The sequence below is a fragment of the Epinephelus fuscoguttatus genome, linkage group LG5 (assembly GCF_011397635.1).
Source record: "Epinephelus fuscoguttatus linkage group LG5, E.fuscoguttatus.final_Chr_v1".
Lineage (NCBI taxonomy): Eukaryota > Metazoa > Chordata > Actinopteri > Perciformes > Serranidae > Epinephelus > Epinephelus fuscoguttatus.
The window spans coordinates 26,867,425-26,890,910 of record NC_064756.1 but is presented as its reverse complement, the minus strand read 5'-3'; the positions used below and the strand labels follow the sequence as shown (position 1 = coordinate 26,890,910).

The 23,486-nt window shown below is 38.8% G+C and overlaps 2 protein-coding genes across 5 annotated transcripts in view; both read left to right on the top strand.

The window, feature by feature from the left end:
• LOC125889327 (CD166 antigen homolog) overlaps positions 1-1,651 on the top strand; it is a 56,431-nt gene extending 54,780 nt beyond the window's left edge. For both annotated transcript variants that reach the window (XM_049577195.1, XM_049577194.1), the window contains one exon: positions 34-1,651. The gene's annotated coding sequence lies outside the window, so the exon portion shown is untranslated. The remainder of the gene's footprint in view (positions 1-33) is intronic.
• A 9,921-nt stretch (positions 1,652-11,572) lies between these two features.
• Positions 11,573-23,348, top strand: dyrk1ab (dual-specificity tyrosine-(Y)-phosphorylation regulated kinase 1A, b). Of its 3 annotated transcripts, XM_049576111.1 has the most exons (12): positions 11,573-12,409; positions 14,295-14,364; positions 16,098-16,294; positions 16,605-16,697; positions 16,828-17,016; positions 17,275-17,422; positions 17,530-17,816; positions 17,983-18,129; positions 18,480-18,620; positions 18,744-19,047; positions 19,277-19,401; positions 19,697-23,348. In XM_049576111.1, the coding sequence occupies exons 2-12, from the start codon at positions 14,352-14,354 to the stop codon at positions 20,282-20,284; spliced, it is 2,232 nt and encodes a 743-aa protein (XP_049432068.1). In that variant the 5' UTR covers positions 11,573-12,409; positions 14,295-14,351; the 3' UTR covers positions 20,285-23,348. The 3 variants fall into 3 exon arrangements, with proteins under 3 accessions (XP_049432068.1, XP_049432069.1, XP_049432070.1); XM_049576112.1 differs by lacking the exon at positions 14,295-14,364; XM_049576113.1 differs by lacking the exons at positions 11,573-12,409; positions 14,295-14,364 and adding an exon at positions 12,453-13,275.
• Positions 23,349-23,486: the final 138 nt, after the last annotated feature.

The window sequence follows — 23,486 nt, the reverse complement described above, 5'->3', positions numbered from 1 at the left end:
ATTGTTTTCGCTCTTTTTTTTTTTTTTTTCCAGTGAGAACGTGGGACTTTTGCACATTTCTCTTCACCTCTGTCTTTGGGGAAAAAAAAGTGTACATTTGGATGACGACGGTTTGGATTTGGTTTCAGGGAGAATTTTACTAAAAAGCATATCCAAACACCCCCCAAGCCCCTCGAACCCTCACCCTTCCATTGCTAAAAAAAAAAAAAGAATGGATACTGTATGTGATATACATAACTTGTCTGCACTACTGATACATGTGTAAACTTGTCTACTATTAGGATTCATGTTTGCTAGAATGGAATTTTGGGAAAGTGAGAAAATGCAGATCTTTTGTTAGTTGATGCAAGTAGAATTACTACTAGACCAGTTGCCTTTGCTGTAAGGATGCGTAGGCCTGCGTTAGTCTGACTCCGTGGCCCTCGGAGACACAGCGGGGCCCGAGGGACGTCACCGCCATCGCTTGTTAGCTTCACGTCATCACGGTCAAACAACCTCTGCCTTCAACATCACTGTACTAAATCTGTTTATTTGTGCGTTCATTTTAGTTTGTTTATTCAGCTGTTTAAAAAAAAGAAATGGAGATGAACTTCCTGAAAGGGCTAAGGGTATGTTGTGATACTCAGCATTAGTTATAGATGGTAATCTGATTTACAAGTTGCATCGCAGGAAGTAGGTGATGTGCCGCAGAGTTTTTTGGCATTTCATGATTTTTTTTTTGTCGTTCTTTGATTGTGTACCTCTTTCAAAGTTACTAGAGAAAACAGCATAAATCCAGTTCATTTTGTTTGTTTTTTTCAAATGTAATGTACATTCAGCATAACCACTGTATAACACACGCAGGTAGATTATTGAGAGAATGTAACTCAGCTCATATTACTGGCTTTCATTTGGCTGTATAGATTGTTTTACATAAAGCCACTGTTTGTTTTCATGCAAGAAGAAGAAGTCCTTGAGCCTGTAGTAGCGGTAAAAAGATTTCTCAATTTGTGCTCCATCAGTGTTGATATGATTTATTGTGTAGCTAAGGCATCGTTTTGTATCGGAGCACGCAGGCAGGACAAAGTGTCTCAAAGTAGCCGTCATGATATGTTTGCCTTCTTTTGAAAATCTACCTGTGGCCGCTTCAGTTTGTGATGTGCACTAGGGTTCATGTTTTCATGTCAGATTTGTGTAGAATACGACGGAATACGCGCAGCTGTACATGTCACAATTTTGGTCAATGTTAAGAGCATTCGCTAAATTCGAAAAATGTATCAAGACCAGGCTGTAATTGTGAAGTATGTGAATTTAATTTTCTTTTTCTTTTGTTATTTATATTGTGCAGGATTAAAATGTCCTGGTAGGCAAATTCAGTAATCGTCACATAATTCATGACTCGGATCGAAAGCGTCAGTAAATTGCTTGCGGACTTTACAAAACTGAAATTAAGTTGTGAGTCATCAGTAGGTTGCTCAGCGTCTGGTTGAATAATAGATTCAGCATGTGATCATCTCAGACCTCCAAGCTGCTGTATGTTGCCTACCTTATGTAAAACCATCCAATTGGAAGAATGACCAAAGAGAGTGAACATTGCCATGCAAGTATTGTAAATACCTGATGTTTGTTTTTGTACTTTTGTTTAAAATAAAGTGTACATTTGGAAAAGTTATGTCCACTGAATATTAATTGTGTTTCCCATTTTCCATCTTTTGAAATAAAGAGCAACACAGTTCCCAAATGTTTTTCACTTGTATACATGTATGACTGTCAGGGGTGGCCTCATGATATGATACTATCACGACACTTAAGTCACAATACAATACGGTATGCTGAGTTGTGATAACATATATTGCAATTTATTAAAATTTTCAAATGCAAATTATGTTCCCCCCAAAATACTTTGTCAACATCTGTTTTATCTCACAAGATACAGCTCTCACTGTTCATCTCACTTCATTTTTATCACAGGTAAATGTGTCTATTGGACTGAGAAAGCAATTATTCTAGTATGCTACCTAAAGTTTGATTTGTATTTGCAGTATTCATAATTCATATAAAAGATCGATCGTCCTTGTATTGATACAATATTGCCATGCAAAATATCACAATCCTGTGTTCTATTGATTTCTTCCCCCGCACCTAATGGCTGAAGTTGTACAGCAATTTTACAAAACTATGAATATAGCAGAAAATAGACCATAAGAGGGCAGAAGGGAAGGTGGACATAGTGGAAAAGACTGTCATTCAGTATGTAGGATGAGTTTATTTGAATTTATTAGAATCAGTCTTGGAATTTGATGAAAATGTTTCTGCATCAGAATCAGATACAAAAATACGAAACAAAAATCACCGATTTTCGAATGTGTTATTTCACATTTTGATGCATTTGTGGTACAAACTATTGTTAATATTTGATTTTCATGTCTCAACAAAAGGACAATATATACTTCTGTTATGAGGAATAACTTAAGTATAACAGTATGATGACTCATTTTGATATGTCCGACGTGAAGTCCCAGGTGGACAAAATGAATGTGAGATATTGTATACATGACACATTCCTATGTTGATTCACAGGTAGAAGAGAAGCACCTGGAGCATTCACACATTTACACTAACTCAGACAACAGATTGATAGCAAAGCTCATCTGGGATTTAGCACTTTTACTGCAACAATTTTTTTAGTCTTCTTATTGAAAATGGTTCCCAAATAAAAAAAAAAAACTGTAATCCTGGCTGTTTTAGAAACCATTAGGCTAGACATAACATTAACATAAAAAGCCTCCATGCTGTCGCCAGTGTGACCACAACAGGAAAACAAATTGATGGATGAAGAGGTATGACACGTGCAGAAGATGCTTGTAATCATCTCAGATTCAAAATCATTTAAACTTCTTCACCATGAACTTGTAATTGAAGTATTATTGAAGCACAATTTTTGAATAAACTATTTTTGCTACTTCACCTCATTACAGAGAGAAATATTGTACTTAATGCTCAGCTAGATTCATCACACAGCTGTAGTTAATATTTCATGCACAATGATTTAATCCACATATGAAATATAGCACATTTTTATACAGTAAGCTCCCCAACAAACAGGTACATCATTAAAATGCTGCGTACATGTTAATGCACCAATCATATTAATTCAAAAATATAATTTGTATCACATATAAATAAATATAACACTCTGTAATGGGAGACTCTGCATAATGAATGTTGATAATTGTGACACTTTAAGTATATTTTACTGACACTGCACACTGCTTCTGTACTTAAGCAAAATTGTGAATGCAATGTTTTTACTATATGATATTACTACTTAAATAAAGAATCTGAATACTCTGCCCAGCACTGCCATTATCTTTATACCACACAACGGCAAAACAGTATCTTTGGAATCTATTTTGACTCAGTGCTGGTGTCTCAGCAGGGGCTTTAACATTATATCAGAGTGAACAACATCACTGAAACTGAGTGCCGCATGTGAGGACACTGGTGAAAAGAAAAGGCAGGAATGTTTGATCTGTGAGTTTTTTGAGCCATGAAGGCCCGAAAGGACAAAGACACCCTGATGTGATTAAAACGATTTCAACTGATATTTGGTCAATAATCAGATGAAATGCAAGGTCATTTACAGGTCAGTGTCGCCAGCACGTTCAGTCTGTTGCAGTTATCGCTCTGCATGTGATTAGCCATTACCTTTAACCATCTGCTGCTCAGCCAGTCAGTGACATGAGGCCTCATCTCTAAATAAAGTGTACACTAAGAAATTTAAACAGCATGGACGTCATCACCAGATGGTCTGCATAATAGTGGACAAAATGAGCTTCTGCTGCCATCCTATGGTGAAAGCATATACTGCAACAATCAGCGTTGGAATCAGGGAAAAATCTGTGAAGAGTATGTTGTTTATTTCCGGTAACAGAGACTGTGTTTATACAGCTGAAGTCTGAGCGTATGAGCCACACGGTGGACTTTTATTCTAACTTTTACAATGTGAGGAAAAAATCTGATCAAACAGACCAGGTGCTCTGGCCTACTTAGATCGGAAAACATTAAACTTTTACACATATAGCTACATTTGTGGCTACTGTTCAAAAGCATTATCAGTATCACAAGAAAAATACTTGAAAAATTAATTTAAGAATCCAACTACTGATAAAAAGCACAGATACATATAGGGTTGTTTTAAACATGCTGAAGTTCAGGGTTGCATCAACACTAAAACATCCCAATATATTGTTAACAGCGTTATTATGACTGCACAATGACTCATTTTAAACATGGCTGACGTGAAGTCCCAGGTGGACAAAAAGAATGTGAGATATTGTACATGACACATTCCTTTGCTGGTTCACAGGTAGAAGAAAAGCAGCTGGAGCATTTACACATTTACATGAATGCAGACAACAGAAAAAAAAGATCCAATACATGACTTAAAATAATTAACTGATGGATAGTGAAACAGGAAGTTGACAGGGTTGATGGTGACGCCTGCCTCTCCTGTCTCAGTCATTGAAAGGAAAGCTTAAATGATGATCTCTTCTATTTTAGTCACGTATTTGATCATTATAGAAGACTGGCATGTAAATATCTCAGGTGGATTTTTGAGGTAACTATATTCTGAGGTAAATCCTTTGCATTTACAGCAGTATTTCATAGCATTAAAACATGATTATCACAAGACATTTAGTTTGTGATCATGTCACACAACAACTTCTGTGGCCTTCAATAAGTACTGCATATCTCTGGCAATAAAGAAAAAGAAAACAGAAAGATGACCAAGAGAATTGGTGCACCAAAAAACTTCAGAGTTGTGGGAACTTGTACTGCAATTACTTGAAAACAATGCCGCAAATCAGTGGTTAGAGTTCCTAAATGTTTTCCTTTACATGGTTGTGGCAATAATCATTTCGTCATTTGATGTACCTTTGTTTTAGAAATATCTTGGGCCAGGTAACGGGTTAAAGGAATACTCTACCAGCAAAATGAGCATTAGTAAATCAGTTAGTCATGTTGTTTTACACTGAATTCATGAGGTAAACTTTTTCTTTCTTGCATGCCTTCATGGAAAAACAGCAAACACATTGATTTGTTAATTGACTGTTACCTGTGTTGAGCAACAGCAATCCATTGTATTCAGCAATTTGTCCAGTCATGTTCTCAGTACTTCCTAAACACAAGCATTTTCTAAAACCTTACGATTTAAAACTGAACTGAAAGTAGACTCAAATACTAAGAAACATGCATTTTTTTTTTTGTTTTTTCTTTTTCAGCAAAAAAGCATGCATGTTTCCTTGGAGGTATGCAAGGAAAATAAAGTTTTATTCAGGAATTCGATGTAACACGGCATGACTGATTGATTTACAAATGGTTATTTTGTGGTGAAGTATTCCTTTAACTTAGTCCAGGACTTCATGATCAAAAAATACAAACTTAAAAAAAAATGTTCTAGACTGAAGCTTTACTTTATATGTTGTGCTATGCATATATGTGATACTGAATCACCTGTTTACTTTATTGGTGAAATCTTTTATCCTAATCTTAATTATAAAATCATTGTTGGCATTGTTTTTCTCTGACATCCTAATCTGCACAGATGTATGGAATTGTCATCTTTGTGTTCTCATCATCTTTCTGTCATTTTTCTCTTTCTGTGGGCTTTGAACATTAGGTGTGGTTTGACAAAGGTCATGTATTCATCTTAAAAAATCTTGTTTTCAGTTGCTTTATGGCACCTGGGGTTTGTGTGCTGTGGTCACATGTGATGCAGACTGCTGTTGTGTTGTGCAAGTAACAATATATGATCAATCACTCACTGATAGCACTCACTCAAAGACACTCTGCATTGGATGCCCTTTAAGTATAGCCTTTGTTTACCAAGTAAAAAAAAAACTAACACAAACAGTAACATGACCAGTAATGACATTTGAGTATTTCGAAGAAGCTTTTTGGCAAAATTGAAAATACATGCCTGCATGCAGGAGTAGATGTACTGCACATCTTACAAAGCCTGTGCTTCACTTGTTATTGGACAGGCTTTTGTAGTGTTTTGCTGTAGTTTAATGGCACAGGTCAAAATCTTCTGTTAAGAATTTCTGGCTAAAGGAGTTGAGGGATTAATAAAGAAGTCATCATTCTGGGTTGAAGTATTCCTGTCAGCTATAACATCCTGGCCCAGAAGCCAGTAGGCCTATGTCTAATTTCAGGACAGCTATTTGCTCATCCCTGGAGGTATCAGGAGGGAGAGATAAAAAAAGAAGAGAAATTTAAAGGAAAGAAAAAGAAAAGCAAGACGGACATAGGAAGCAATACAAATTGAAATGAAAAAAGAAATGATGGAGGGTAAGATGGCAATTTGTCCGAGGAAAGTGTTATATTTTGACATATCGTCACTCCCACCTCACCACGTGTCGCTGCATGGTCATGGACTTTCCATGTCGACATATGACAGGCAAGGAAGTGTAAATGCAGGGGTGTAAATATAAACAGTGCAGGCAGTCCAATTGTACTGGGGCCCCTGGGGTGGAGGGGCCTGTAGAGAGAGAAGGCCCTTGCAAGTGATTCAGATTGCCACCCTGGAAATATACCTGTATTCAAAGATAAATGATTAAAAAGAAAATTATTAATTTAAAAATGGTGCCAGTTGCTATATGATCTCAAAAAGGCAAACTCATCTGCATCATGGTTCACTTTTTATTTTATTTTTCTAAATAGTCAATAACTATCTAAAACAAAATTATGAACTTTTTCTTTATAAGCTATAAAATCTATAAATATACTATGAAATAAAAGGAAGGAAAAATGGCTCAGGCTGAGACTCTTCCAACAACTCGTCCAAAAACTCAGTAGCCTATATCAGGTAAAATTATGCTCCAGTATGTAAGCTTGGCCTTAGGCTTTCTGATAACAAATATTTTAAATCACAGACTCCAGATAAGGCAAGGCAAGCTCACAAAATCAAAGGAAAATAAGTGATTTGTTTGGTGGTACCACGTGGACGCTATGATTGCTGCACACGTTTGTGCAACAGCTGCTATTTTTGCAAAGTATCCTTTGTATATAGGCCTACTTTGTTGAACCTTTCAAACTACATCATGCAAAGGAGAAAAGAAGCAGACTTTAAACGTCCCACACACAGCTAGGCTCAACTGATTCGGATGAAAATGTAATGGCGTTTGCCACTGAAGATCGGGAGATGTTACAGGCAACCTCTACTCAACTTAAAAAACTGGACATTGTGAAAGAACTGAAGCAGATGTCTTGGACACTCCAAGGAGTACAACAATGGTCTAATTGAAGAGCTTAGAAAGGAAAATAAAGGGAAGTTGCACATTTACAGTCAGTGACCACAATTCTGACAAATGATAATGCTAAACTTGAGGCGACCCTGCTGGATCTCCAATGTAGAGGCATGCGGGATAATCTCTCGTTCATGGGGATACAAGAAAAAGAGACAGAAACTTACAAAACATCGGAGGTCATCATGGGGAAGTTTATGCAGGAGCATCTCAAAATCCCAGAGGAGGATGTTAAGAAAATCCAACTGGAGTGTGTTCATAGGCTTGGATCCCGAAAAGAGCTCAGTAATGGTAAACCTATTTATACTATAACAACTATTCAACTAAATGATTGATTTCTTACTTTCTTTCTTCTTTATATTTGTCAGATATGCATTGATGATTGTTGATGTTGTCCAGTGTCAGGTCTCTATTTGTGTCAAGGCAATACATGCACAATAGCGTACATAGGGACCATCATAATATTGTGCACTGGGGCCTGTTGTAACCTCCTTGCGCCACATAGGTGTGTTTGTTGCTGACGTTCTGGACACTGTGTCAACTTCAGCCTGTTACATGCATTGTTTTTTCAAAATGCACCTCTATTTTCACAGGAAATGCACAGTTTGCATACAGTCTCTTTCAAAATAAATGCACTACATTGGTACAACACCATGACTTGACGTTTTTTTCCTTCAACAACAAATGCAGGTGGTTACATTTAGCCAACACATGCACAAGCTTAGGTTTAGGCAACAAAAGCATGTGGTTAGGTTTACAAAAAAAGACCAGGGTTTGGCTTTACATTCAAAGGGGAAGTGAACACCAGCCTCCCACATGAAAGTTAGTGATTGTTGGACCCATCCACCACCACTCCCACCTACCCTACTTGGACTTTTTGGCCGCTTAACTTACACTGTTTCCACATGTTTCCCCCTGACACTGTCAGGTGCATTGTTATACCCTAATGGTGCCCGGCCATGAATTATGCCGACATGATAGGACGGCCATTTTTGCCAGTGAGTCAGCCCAAGAGGTGGTATTCGATGACTTTGGATTGAGACCAGGTTGTATATTTTAGCCTTCAACACAGATATGTTGTATAAAGGTATAGTGTGAAGGATTAGGTGGAGATACTGACAGAAATTGAGTATTTATATATGATAAGTATGTTTTTATTGGTGTATATTCACCTGAAAATAAGAACCTGTAAGTGTTTTTGTTACTATAGAATGAATCGTTTTTGTCTGCATAGGGAGCGGGTCCTCTTCCACAGGGATTGCCATGCTGCGCTGCCATGTTTCTACAGTAGCCCTGAATGGACAAGCCAAACACTGGCTAGGGCCAGTCACATCCTGTGTCAGCCACCATAGTCATTTGTCATTTTTTTAACATGAAACTGCTGTATTTATTGTTTTTTACCAGTTGTAATCACCTAATCTGTTTGTTTTGGAGAGGACGAGACTTCTGGAGATAATTCAGCTCCCAATAAAACCCTCCTGAACAATGAACACTGAAGGTATTCTAACCATGAGAAGTTTCATTTGATTGATATGTACAATCCTCACCACTAGATGCCATTAAATTCTCCTAAGTCTTACACACTGATCCTTTAACTAAGAAGCACAAGATTTTCTAAAGCAAATAAAAATCAACATATTTTAAAGACCTATCAGCAAACAATGGATGTACTGTAGAAATTCCCTGTGATTTTGCTTAGGATGACATATTCTGCCTTACAAGAGAACCATTATGCCCTGATGGTTGTTTTGTGTAACATTACAATGTAGAAGTGCATATACAATTTGAAAGTCCCAGTCTCTGCCTGATGTCATTGTACTGTATAAATTGTGGCTAGCACTGGCACCTCATAAAAACATGTCAGTTTGATAGGCTGCGGCCTTTCTGTGTGATGTTTTGTGATTTCCTGTGTCAGTAAGAGTTGCTTCTTAGTCAAAGGACAGACTAAGTTGTATGTGAGCGTGTTTCTCTGTTTACAAGTGGATGCGGATAGCAACCTATCCAAGTACTCAGTCTTTTCCCCCAAGAGCACTGACCTTCAACAAAGTAAGAGAATAGTATATATTTTACATGTTTTTATAATATTTTTGTGTAATTTTTCTGTACTATATCTATGTTTCTTGACTTTTAGTACTTTTTAAGTTTTTCTCTCACTATGTTTATTGTTATGCACCAATGAACCAAAGTAGATTTTTTGTATGTTAAAACCTGCTTGGCAATAAAGCAGATTCTGATTCTCATGGACATATTATTTACCAAAATTGCCAATAACTGTTGGAGACTACCAGGTTAATTTTTTCTGGCAGGAGAGGAAATCCTGTAGCTGTGAGTATAAGAGAGAGATACTCGCCACAAAATCAAATTCTCTACCTCAAGACAACAGGTATGAAACCTTAAAGTGCTTAATGGTCTTGCACCAGCCTACTTGTCCGTCCCATACTGGGTTGACTTGTCCGACATGCATGAAATGTATGAACCAGGGCGGCCCCTCAGGTCCTCTGGCACAAGTATTTTAGTTGTAGTTGTAGTTATAGTGCAGGATACAAAGTTTTTGTGCATGAGGCAGCTTTAAGTTTTTACCCTCAGAGCTCCACCTAATTCTCATCACCTCCTGGAAACCTTAAGTATAAAGCAACATGCATCCTCTACAAATAACTCAGGATGGACAGCTCTCTGCATCAATATCACAAATTTAAAGTAGTTAAATGAGAACTTTATTATACAACTTTACATCTTGAGTAAAGAAATACAATCTCAACATTTAATAAAAGAATGTAAAGCAGATATGTTCATTCCTTTGCATGTTGGCACATGTCCAATTTCAAGTTACACAAGGTTTTTGATGATTTTAAAAAAGTCTCCCTATGGGGTTTGCTCACAACCAGCAGATGTCATAAGTTGACAGTTTCACTCACATCACAGCTATCATGGTAGCATGTTACCTGACTGAAGGATGCATTGAAGTAATCACTGTTAATGCAGTGGGTAACCGTCATAGCCACCTCAGATGGAATAATGTTTGTTTTGTGAAAGCAATAAAGGTTGCTTGTGATTAATAGCTACAGTTGTGTCATGACTGGATCATATTAAATTTTAACTGATTAAAATTAAAGTTTACTTATTTCTTCTGCTGCACTGGTATCGTTTCTTGGTAATTGTAGCGATCGTCAACTAATTTAATTTTTACCCTTTAACAGTTGTTTTTTGCTTTTAGCTGTGAACCTAACACAAAAGCCAGAAAGTTTTTTTAATAAGGCCTCTGGACAAAATTGGATTTCCCTTTTCTCATATAGTGAGTACAGGACAGGTGACAAACTGTTTGAATAATAGCCATTTTTAGCACATCTTTAATTGCAGGAAGTGTCTAGGCTACATTAAAGGGTAGGTTCACAATTTTTCAAGTCTGTATTAAAACAACAGCCAGGTGCCCATATGTAGCCTACACTGAAACAGGTTTATCTTGCTGTAATTATTCCTCTTGATGCTGGCTATTAAGAAATCTCCTTTTAAAAGAAAAATAGGTAAGTACTCTGTCTGTGAAAAAATATATTCCAAAGTTTATCTGAGGCCTATCTGAGTAGTTAGACAAGTGGCCTACAGTGGATATATTCCAAAGTAAATGTGTTTTTCCGTTTTTGTTTGCCTTCTTTTCTTCCATTGCAGCCCAGAAGGGAAACATTGTCTGTGGAAAAATAAAGAGGGGATTTTATGCTTAAAAGACTGTAAAGTAGAAGAGGAAATACAACAGTTTTACAAATAAATAAATTATATGGGCTATTATATACTGAATTTATCTAAGTAGATAAATTATTATTATCATTACCAATAAAATTATTGTAAAAAAAAAATTAAAATCGTCTAGTTGTATTCCAGCCAAAATAATTTGAGGGTGGTAGACGGGGTATTGGGGACACATATGACCTCGGTATTTCTAAAATGCTGGCACTAGCAATAGCCTAAATGAGTTTTGTCTAGGTTATTCTTAAAATCACCGATACTAAATTAAGAAAACGGAAAAAAACACACAGGCCATCTTCCTCCTGAGAAGTAAGGCGTAGGGTTACAATCATAAAAGACACTTGTAGTCATTCAAAATATAAAAATAAACACAGTCAGTGTATATATATTTCTGCCGGATGGTAGCAACAGGCCAAACACGGTTAAAAAGACAGACAGGGACACACCACTGGAGTTATGTGTGTCCTGTAACTCTGGCCAGTTAGATTTTATTCGTCATTGGTACATCCGGGTACTTTATTTTTTGATTGACAGTTGCCATGGCAACAAGCTAGAGCATCGCCATTTTGTCAGGAGGGTTTTTTTCCCAGCTCAGTCTTTTCAAATGTTCTCCCTTCCCGCCGGAATAATGCTGTCAGTGGATATATATTTGACGTTTTTGGATATCGAAATGCGTCTAGTGGATCGGATGAAGAAGATCAAGAGGCCGACGTTTTAACATAGTTGAAATAATTAGGCGGCGCCGCACTAACTCAGTTGTCCGTGTCTCTGGTCCACCGGGCCGGTTCACTGCGCAGGTTTGGACCGCGCGCCATTTTGTGAAAATTGACACAAAATTCCTAACCAAAATTATCAGAGGACACGGTTTCTGTTTCATGTTTGAAATACTCTGGATTTAACTGTATTGTCGTATTTATCGAAGTGGCCGACGCTTAATTTGCAAAGACAACGTAAAATCAGAATTTGGCATAACGTTTATTTAGCGGTTGCTAGAATTGTTAGCTTGAGGCTAGCCAAAGAAGCTACAGCTAGCCAGGGCAGGTAGCTAATGTTAGCTGCGTTCATTTTGTCAACTAGCTAGCCAGTTCGCTAAGGTTAGCTAGTGAGTTATGCCTGCTAGTTAACGTTAGCATGTTGCTAGTCATCAGCTGATAGTAACGTTAGTCAAAGTTGCTTCGATCGCCGATGCTGTTCATCAAAGCTTGGGATATGATATTAAATCTGGCTGGCGAATTATTTTAGAGTTTGCCGATCAGAGGACGGGGATTGGATTTAACGTTAACATTACTCGCTAACCGTGCAGGGAGGGGAGAATCTCAAGCTGGATAAGTTTCCTCATCATACAGGTTATTGGACTTTAAATGAAGATCGTGCCATCAGAGGTGAGCAGTTGCAAAATATTATCTTTGACAGTAGCCCTCATTATCTTAAAATTACACGTTAACGCTTTCGCAGATGTATATTATATGTAACGTGAATGGTTAACAATGATGGACGCGACAGTGAAGTTGAGAATGGTAGCTTATGGTATGGCGGCTAGCTAACATTTTGTGGCGGTGCCGACTCCTCTGAAGCCAGCGTTAACATTTGCTTTCAGTCAGTAGGTCAACGGACTAATTTTAATGTTAGACGGGAACCGTTTTCTAGCTTGTTGTGGGCCAGAGGGTGCAACGGATTGTATGGGCTTGGACGGAGAGTCATGCTGGCACGGTGTTAACGTTACAGCTAACGTTAACCCTGCGATATTAGACACTGTCATTGTACGATTTAAGCAAATGTAGCCGTGTTAGCTAACAGCTCCGTTTGATTTGCTGTCAATGCAATGTCTTATTGTATTAATATTAGAGGTGTAGTTGGGCTTTTAGAGTTATACATTACGGAAGCTCACCTAGCTAACCTGGCTAACGCCTTGTAGCTAATTCGGCTAACCTGGCTAATGGTTAACGTTGACTTGTTGACGAACCAGCTGAATGGGCCCCACAACCCGCTGGCTGAACACAGCGTCACTAGCTAACGTTAACGTTGGATTGGTGAGAGATATGCTTGCTTGTCCCGCAGTTTTCAGGGTAACGTTAACGACGACAACGTTAGCTAGTTAGACTGCTAACGGTAACGTGAGTCTGAATACGTTTGTCATTTATACGAGGAATTTGAGGCATACGCGAACGATATGTAGCAAGAGAGGACGCAAATTAACACTGAATATGCTTTCTAAATTCCAACCATGACGAGATCTACCCCATCATCTGTAAGTACAGAGCTACTCGGGCACCTCTTTATGCACGGACCTTAGGCTTTTAATTGTTTTGGATGGGTTGCATTTGATTCAGCTTTGGAATGGATCTAATCAGTTGGGCGTGAGAAGATGACACATAGGCTTGTTACAGAGGTCTTCAGTCTATCACTTATGATATGATACGGCTACTAATGGCAAGCTAGCTGTCGTTATATTTACACCTAAATAGGCCCGTTGATGCCGTGATGAGCAGAGCCAGGAAGGGAACTGTTCATATGTCAGTACTGAAAATGAACAATAATCAAAGGTTTAGGAAAGAGTAAAGAGCTACAAGTGCGCTTGCAAAATGGCTTTGTGGTCAAATACAGCTTGAATCTTCCCATTAGGGTTAGGGATTTTTTAAAATGTCAAATTCACCCCACAGTTATGTTAGTCTGATGTCAGGTATTGTTTGCAAAATGGGCTCAAACCAAACTTTTTCAGGTCTTTGTCAATTTGTATGATACAGTAACTTACAGTATTGTATTGAAACATATGTACAGTAATTTTATTTGGGCTGCCAATTTTTTTTAGAGTATATTTCAGGTCACTGAGTCCACTATAATTAAAAAGGTATATTAACTATGAACATACTGCTTGGAAATCCAGAGCTTTTAATTTCACAACAATATTAATCCTAAATTGTTTTGTTCAGTTTTATATAGTCAGTGACTCTGTAAGTTAACTATCTATCTCTTAACAGATTCACAAAAGCTTCAGATTTTTTGTTTAAAATATTTTATTGCCAGGACGTTAACTTCCTTTGACTGCTGATTTACAAGCAGTTTACCTCTTTGTTGAATACCAGCCTAATTTTTAAATTCCTCAAAAGTTCATACATTTACCCCCAAGCTCACTTTTCAAAGTTTTGGTGTGTCCTCTGTTCTCCCAGGGTCCTCTGTCCCTTCTTCTCAACGAAAGTTTAACCACTTTGAAGTTAAATACCCACCAAAGATGGCACAATGATAATGATCTGTTTTTATTCTTTGTAGTGGGTTGTGGTTTGCTGCTGGACTCTCCTCCCAGGATGATATGAAATTTTACAGGAGATGATGCATCCAGGTTAGCTGCTATATATTAAGCCGTAACCCTTTGGTGGGAAGTGGTGCACCTAAGATCTTCTCTTTCACTTATTTCGCTTTTTTTTTTAATTCTCACATCCAGACTCACAAATTGTAGGACCTTCTGAAGTGGGACAAAAGTCAATCAGTGTTAAATAATTTTTAGAATTGGTCAGGGCAGCATTTAAATATCAGTTTAATTAAGTTTAACTTTTTATTTAATTACAGATCTCCAGATTTAAATTTCTTTGACATAACTGTAATCAGGACTAAGCTGAACAAGCAGAAAAATAGTCACAGAAGTTATCATGACAAATCAGTCATATCATTTTAGCAATACAAATTTAATGTGTATAAAAGAATCCTAATGAAATTTAGTGGATGTATCTAAATTACCTAAATTAATTTTAATTTAACAGTATAGTTTAGACCATCCTCCTACATAAGGTTTTATCCAGAGATGTATAAAAAAAGGTTTATACAGTGGAGAAGAACATTTAAAAAAATAATATATAAAAAAAAAATATATATATATATATATATATATATATTTCACATACATAGATATAAACACACACACACACATATATATATATATATATATATATATATATATATATATATATATATAGTACATAACATATCTTAGTTTCTTAAAATACAGCCTTTGCCTGTGCTCTATCATCTTACAGTTCCTCTTATTTCTGTCAGTGGATGTGTATTTTTTCCTTTTCCAAAGCTGGGTCAGCTTTCTAATGCTCTCAGATGGAGTGCAGGTTTTGGGCTGTGCAGCTATTTTGCTGTCAGGCTCTTGTGTTGAAAGCAGCGTCTAAGTGTGCCAAAGTTCAATTTTATTTCTTGTTTATTTCTTGTTTTCTCATTGGAAAATGGGAGCAGCTCTGCCCTGGCAACAAAAGTAGGCTATTTGCATACTGCGTTGTGATTGGTCTGTGCATTGATGGGCTTGCCAAATCACGCTGTATCTCTGTGGTGATAGGCTATGCTAATTAGGTGCTGTTGCTGGGATTCTGAATAGTGGTTACTGTGTAGCACTGGTGAATTGTGTTGTCTGGTGAGAGATGCTGATAGCTGAACATGCTATTTGATAATTTTTTGATTCCTTCTGGCTTAAAATGAAGGATGATTCACTGTACAGTGTGGGGATGCTTTATTTTCACCCCTTTTCACTGTTAAACCTGCTGTTTTGCTCCTTTTTCTTCACAAAGGTTGATATATTACTGCTATGATTTATTTTGTGCTTATCCTTTGATGCATTTTTCTGACTTTACATGTTTAACAAAAGACCTTATGCATTAATCTGACATTTCTCTTAACAATGAATTTATCCTCTTTATTGTTTTCAACCTCTTATGATCATTTCTGTCTGTGTCTGAGTGTGAGCTTGATCATTTCAACATACATGTAAATATTACAAATGCATAATTTGCATTTTGCATATATTTCCTTGCCCAAAGGTAAATTTAGACGTGATTTTGTCAAGGAAATTCTCAATGGCTAGATTAACCTGCAAATAATGCCTTTTAATATTAAATCTGTACAATAAGAAGCAAATATCTTTACCTGTTTTATTTTTGGGCCATACTCTCTTGCATGGAAGAGGAAATACAGCTCTTTTACATCAAAATTATTACCCTTCCCTCCTTTGTGTGTTTGCTTACATATAATGTCAGATTAAGGTAATATGCAACTCATAGCAGTGTTAATTTCTTCTAGGAGGAGAGACTTCAGCATGCAAACCTTCGTCCGTCCGGCTTGCGCCCTCTTTTTCTTTACACACTGCTGGTCTTCAGATGGCTGCTCCAATGCCCCATACGCACCAGCAGTACAGTGACCGCCACCAGCCAAGCACTGACCAATCTGTTACGGTCTTACCGTACAGCGACCAGACACCACAGCTCACTGCCAATCAGGTACACTAACCCTACCCTACCCCAGCTCTTGCGTTTCTTTTAGTCTTAATGTGCAGTGTTACAAGAATTGCAATATTTAATATGATATGAAAGTGTACTTCCCTTTTTGCTGCTGTCACCAGGCAGAGTAGCAGCTTGCAAATGTTCTTTCAGTCGAGCCATTTAATATTGTGCAAAATATATTGTATTAAATTAAAGGAATGGCCTCTAAGATTTATCATCAGCAATTTAGATAACCCCTGTTACGTACAAAAGTACTGTGCATATTGTTTGTTTATGAAATGTTTTGATTTCCCCATTGATACTTCAGAGGCACATGCCCCAGTGCTTTCGTGACCCAACTTCAGCTCCCCTGAGGAAGCTCTCCATTGACCTTATCAAAACATACAAACACATCAATGAGGTTTGTTTTGTTATTCATTAAATGCATTTATCTATATCATCTGTTTCTTACAGTGCGAAATTTTGAACATATAAGAGGAACATTACATTGCAAGTGTGATCATGAGAATTGTTTACCTTTTAATTCATAGGTGTATTATGCAAAAAAGAAGCGACGGCACCAACAGGGTCAGGGTGAAGACTCCAGTCACAAAAAAGAGAGGAAAGTCTTTAATGATGGCTATGACGATGATAACTATGACTACATCGTCAAGAATGGGGAGAAGTGGATGGACCGCTATGAGATTGATTCCTTGATAGGAAAAGGATCATTTGGACAGGTACTTAATTTTAAATTGCACACACACACACAAAATCTTGGTTTGAGTCCATGTGACACAGATAATTGTTTTGAATTTAGGCAAACAAATGATGGTTGCATGTTGCTTTGTATAAAATAACTTTGAGATGTTTGATGCCACTTGCTGAAGATTTTTCATGTGGCAGTTAACATTTGAAATGATGATGTACATTTTCAAAGGAGCATCGCTGATTTAACTTAAAGGAAAATTAAAATATGCTCTTTTTTGCATCTGTAGGTTGTGAAAGCGTATGACCGGGCTGAGCAGGAATGGGTCGCCATTAAGATCATCAAGAACAAGAAAGCTTTCCTCAATCAAGCCCAGATTGAAGTGCGCCTCCTAGAGCTCATGAACAAACATGATACTGAGATGAAATACTACATCGGTAATCAACTCTTCAAATCTGCCTCTGATCTGAAAAGACATATTGAAGATATTAAAAGGCTTTTCCTGTATTTGACTAACATGGATACAATTTGTTTTTTCCTGCAGTTCACCTAAAGCGTCACTTCATGTTCCGGAACCACCTCTGCCTCGTGTTTGAGATGCTTTCATATAACCTGTATGACTTACTCCGAAATACCAACTTCCGCGGCGTCTCGCTTAACCTCACCCGGAAGTTTGCCCAGCAGCTATGCACGGCGCTGCTCTTCCTGGCCACGCCTGAGCTCAGCATCATCCACTGTGACCTGAAGCCTGAGAACATCCTCCTCTGTAACCCCAAGAGGAGTGCCATCAAAATAGTGGACTTTGGCAGCTCATGCCAACTGGGACAAAGGGTATCTAGCTGCAGTTGTCCTTATCAGCAATAAAAATGAATGTATGCAAGAATGTACCTAAGAAGTGTTTGATAGCTGCTGCCTCTAAACAGTGGGTGTAATGAGTCAGTGATTCATAGTTTCCAGGCAAATGGGAAGTCTGACTGTTAATGCTTTCTTTTTGTAGATATACCAATATATCCAGAGTCGCTTCTACCGTTCCCCAGAGGTGCTGCTGGGAATGCCCTATGACCTGGCCATCGACATGTGGTCCTTGGGCTGCATCTTGGTAGAGATGCACACTGGAGAACCTCTCTTCAGCGGAGCCAATGAGGTAGAAGGAACTGAAATGCTTGTCTTACAATATAACCGAGAATGACATAGGCTATGGTTTCATTGACATTGATAGTTCTTTCACCTCATGTCTTGCTTACAGACAATGTCACCTATACCTCAGAGATTGAGAAGTGGAGTTCACAAGCCTAAAACATACCACTTAACACTCAGTTGTCAAACCTTGAAATTGTTGTTTTCAGTAATTTTGGCAGCTTGCCTGAGCCTGAATGTTTTGACAGTGAAGTCAACTTCAACAAACATTTGATGACATTCAACTTCACATGTACTGGGTATAAAAATGTATTTAGTTTGCTGAATGCTACAATAACTTGATTAACTTTTCTCCAGGTGGACCAGATGAACAAAATAGTCGAGGTTCTTGGTATCCCACCTAATCACATAATGGACCTAGCCCCAAAAGCCAGGAAGTTCTTTGAGAAGCTTTCTGATGGTACATGGAGTGTTAAGAAGACCAAAGATGGCAAAAGGGTGAGCTCTTTTTCCCCCTGTAGTAAGCCATACTAAGACTTGTGTTTCCAGTTAATTTGAAAACCAAGGTAGAACGTGTGACGATGTAAATCTCTTAATCTTTGTGCACTCTGCCGTATACAGTATAAGCCTCCAGCCTCGCGGAAGCTCCACTCCATCCTGGGTGTGGAGACAGGGGGTCCAGGTGGCCGGCGGGCGGGGGAGTCTGGCCATGCTGTTGCTGACTACTTGAAGTTCAAGGACCTGATCCTGCGGATGTTGGACTATGACCCCAAGAGCCGCATCCAGCCCTACTATGCCCTGCAGCACAGCTTCTTCAAGAAGACTGCGGATGAGGGGACCAATACAAGCAGCAGCGTGTCTACAAGCCCCGCGTTAGAGCAGTCCCAGTCTTCAGGAACCACCTCCAGCACCTCCTCTAGTTCAGGTAACTGCTACCTCAACACTCTGCTGCCCCACTGTCCTCGTTAGTTGTGTTCCAAGTTAGCATGAGAAAGGTTCATCACATTTTTCTGTTTGGTGAGGGGTATTAAAACTATTAAAATCTATTATATTATGGAGCTATCAGACAATTCTGCTAATTCTCTTGTAGCTTTTGACATATTTTAGGTGAAATTGTTGAGACTGTGCTCGTAACATTTTTGTTTAACCCTCAGGAGGATCATCTGGGACAAGTACCAGTGGCAGAGCAAGATCAGACCCTACCCATCACCACTTGCACAGTGGAGGACACTTCGGCACGGCCATGCCTGCCATAGATGGTGACAGCCTCTGCCCACAGGTCAGTAAGATACCAGGAACAATACAACATATCCCTCATAGAAATATAGTATCGACTGTTGATGTCGGTCTGATCCTTATACAAGACAGGATAAAAGTCAAATTCAAAAACTGTGGAATCAGATTTTATGAAAGTAACATTGGCAAAAAATTGTTATGCTTGCTAAATTAGGAATTCTGTCAACTCTGTTTAGTCTTCTTACAGACCATTGCATTTAAGCACCTTAACTTGAGACCTTAAAAATGGCGCAGGCATATTCCACAACTGACTCCTCTTATTTGTTTGACATTGACAGGCAAGACAGCCTTACCCACCCCCGCTGGTGTGGGGAGGTGGCGTTGGACCAGAGTCAGTCACTGGAGAGACCCACCCAGTCCAGGAGACCACCTTCCATGTTCCCCCTCAGCACCCTAAGGCCCTGCATCCCCACTCACATACTCATCACCACCACGGGCAGATGATGGCTACACGGCCACGCCCACGCCACTACACCTCCCCGACACACAGCTCCTCGACACAGGACTCCATGGAGGTGGTTCATGGCCATCTGTCCATGACCTCCCTGTCTTCCTCTGCCTCCTCTTCCTCTACATCGTCCTCTTCCACTGGGAACCATGGCAACCAGGCCTACCAGCTCCGCCATTTGCCTGCCGGAGCCCTTGACTTTGGTCAGAATGGTGGGCTGAGCATGGGGCTAGGTGCCTTCTCGAACCCACGGCAGGAGACTGGCATGGCAGCGCACCCTGCATTCTCCATGGGCACGAACACAGGGCCTGCCCACTACCTAGCGGAAGGCCACCTGGGCATGAGGCAGGGCATGGACCGGGAGGAGTCTCCAATGACTGGAGTGTGTGTGCAGCAGAGTTCTATGGCCAGCTCGTGACTGCACTGACATTTGGCTGTGTGTTCCCCCTGTGCGTCATTTTTAAGGTGGTGTTTTTTACTACAAGGTGTGTTGAGAACAAAAGCTGCTCACGTCAGAAGGGAGATATCACTGAACCGCTACTACAGAGAAAAACCTTTGTTAAAAAGTATATATGTAATTTTCATCAGTTTTTCTTTTGCAATCATTAGGCACAAAATAAAACTGCGGAGTAACCATAGTGAGATTGAGACATCCATTTTACCATTTCACCAGTTTCATGTAACCACCAAGTAATCACCATATGGTATTATGTGGCAAAATCTTCTAAGGAGCATTTCAGAGCAAAGTTTGAAGCTGTTTTGCAGGTAGCTGTTGGTGATGAAATGCTTGGCGTCCTCTTTTGGTTCAGACCGTGGACTGCCTGACATTACTGTTCCACTGGTTCTTAATTATTTTGCCCTTTTTAAGTGAAATTTCTCGTAAAAGCTGCTTGTAAATCCTGTAGCTTGACAATGAGGGGAAGTGTTTGCGGTGATATTTCTTGTTGTTGGTCGGTATTGTGTAACTCTGTTAAAGGGGAGCACATAGCAGTGGAGTCCCTATAGCGTGTGCTGGCCGGGTGGAGAGGAGACCCTGTAGGTGGATACTGACACCGACCGGGTCGAAGGAGAGGGAAGCACCACCCCTCAGGCCTAGAGGCCCCGTAGTCCTGCAAGCTGCAACCGGGCCCGGCACAGCTGAGAGCAGCGATGGGCACGGGAGACGAAAGGATCCAGCCCAGTGAAAGGAAGACAGTCAGCGGCTGGTTCTAGATAACCCTTTGGCCTTATGACTCATGGACTTGGAATGGGATGGAGCTGGACATTATCATTTGAATTAAGATGGCTTTTCTCTATTTTTCTCTCTAGACAGCCCTTAATTCTTTAAGGAAATTAAAAACAACTTAGAAAAGGTAAATAAGAATGGTAATTTGAGGCCTTTCTCGACAAAGATTTCTTCTTCAGCAGGGCCCCACATAACAGGGTCTTATTGTACACAACAACCTCCTAAACATTACTTCCTTGAAAATCTTATTCACTGGTTAAGGATTTTGCAGTGGAAAGAACTATCTATTCCAGAGTCTACCCTTTTATGTTTTGTTATTTTTCCCTTTTGCATGTAGTTCCTCATCAGAACCACCTGCACAAGTCTCTCCATCCAAAACATGGAAACTGAAGAAAAAAATGAGTTAAGTGACTGCCTTTTTTCTCCTCAAATTATGCTGTGAATTTTACAAGAATTTATTTTCCCTTTGGATATGTTTTTATACCAAAGCAGTTGTTTTATAGCATATAGGTGTCTGTAACCAATAATGTAGCAGTTCACCACTTTGACGCAAAGTTTATCAAGATCTTATTTTAACGTCAATACAAACAGCTGCAATATATTACTTTAGCAAAACTGGAGACCGTTGTTGAGACCGTTGGCTATTGTGTATTCTGGCCAGATTTGTTTGCAACGTTTTACCAAAACTGTTTCCATATTAATTGGTAGATTATTTTGGGAGTCTTTTAAAACTTTGGTATGTTAGAGAATTTGGTAGTTACTCTGCAGGCTCCGGAGTAGCAAGATAGAAGCTGATGGTTTAAAAAAAAAAAAAAAAAAAAGGAGACTAATGCGTTCTATTTCTGTGTCGTCGTTTTTCTTTTGCCCCCATCATACTATTTCAAAGGGTTTTGCTGCCTTTCATACATCATTTGGTCAACTTGGCTAGTTTCTGCCGTAAAGCAAGACTTAATGTCATTGTCTTGGCAGGGGTAAGGATAATTGTGGCAAATCAGTTTGTGTTGAATGGTATTTTTCTGATTTGGTAGGGCAGATCCCCCATGATTGTTGTCCTATTCAAAGGGAAAGCGTGTCCGTCAGCCCACAATCACATGCTTTGCCTAGACAGACATGCATGTCCTCAAAACATTAGTCAATAACCAGATTTTTTTTTATATCAGGGATTTTGAAGTGCTTTCTTTCTTCTGTTGCTCATTTTACCAGCTATGAAATTAGACAGAAAAAAACCCTGCCCACAGCCACCTTTCAAATTGAGGGCAGGCCACAGGTCATGCTGTTGCCATTTTAAAGGAGAAACCATCATAAGAGATCATGCTTGGTATTTCCACAAACACAAATGTAAAGCTACCTATATTGAGATTGGGGTTTTATCTGGATGTCAAGGTTAATTGCAAATTTGCAATCATTTTTCATACCCCGCAGAATTTGAGACATTTAGAAATTGCCAGTGGTTTTATTACTGGCACTCATACTGGTACTAAACATTCCAAAAATAAAGACTGAAAAAGAAAAAAAATTGACTGCAGTGACTCGTAAGTGTGCGCCTATTTCAGATCATGCTGATTGACCTCTTATTTAGAGCAGTTGTCATGAAATGCAGCCCCTTTTTAATAGTTGAAATAGAATTTATGTATATATTTATATTTTTTTAATAAAGGAAGTATAGAACTCACTACCTTGCTCCTGCTGGTATGTTGATTATGTTTGTCAATTTGGTGACCATTCAGTGGGCAGGAACTCCTGTTTTCTTAGTGGCAAAACCTTGCCTTTTGGCAAAGGTACTTGACTACATCAGGACAACACTATGAGGTAGGGTTTGAATCAAACAGGGAAAGCTAGATCTTCAAACCTTAATAATTTTCACAGGGTATATTGTAAGTGCATGTACATCACAAACCTTACTTTTTGGTTATATGAGAAGCACATGGTTGAAAAAAAAGGTTCCATCTTTCATAAGCCTGTTCAGTTTGTGGGTTATACACAAACACGTATACTTGTCGACATATCTGAACACCCAACAGAAGTTGAAATCCTCTTATTTAATTTGGATTTATCCTTTTCATTTTTGATTTCACATTTTTTCACTTTTTTTGTACATGCAACATGCACTATAGAATTGAACAGCATGGGGGAAAGGATAAGTCCATGTATCCACAGATTGTAAGATCTAGTCAAGACTTTGCTGTGTTTATGACAATGCCCTTTGTATTATATTAAGACAGTCTTATGTATGATATATAAAAAGAAGTTAATTGAATTGCTCTGTGTGTCTTTATTGGTCTCCATTTACATTAGCGACTCTCCGAAACGGATTTTTCACTGCTAAAGAAATACATTATCCGCCAAAATACATTATCACACAGTGCTTTTGTTACAGTTAACATACAGAGACTAC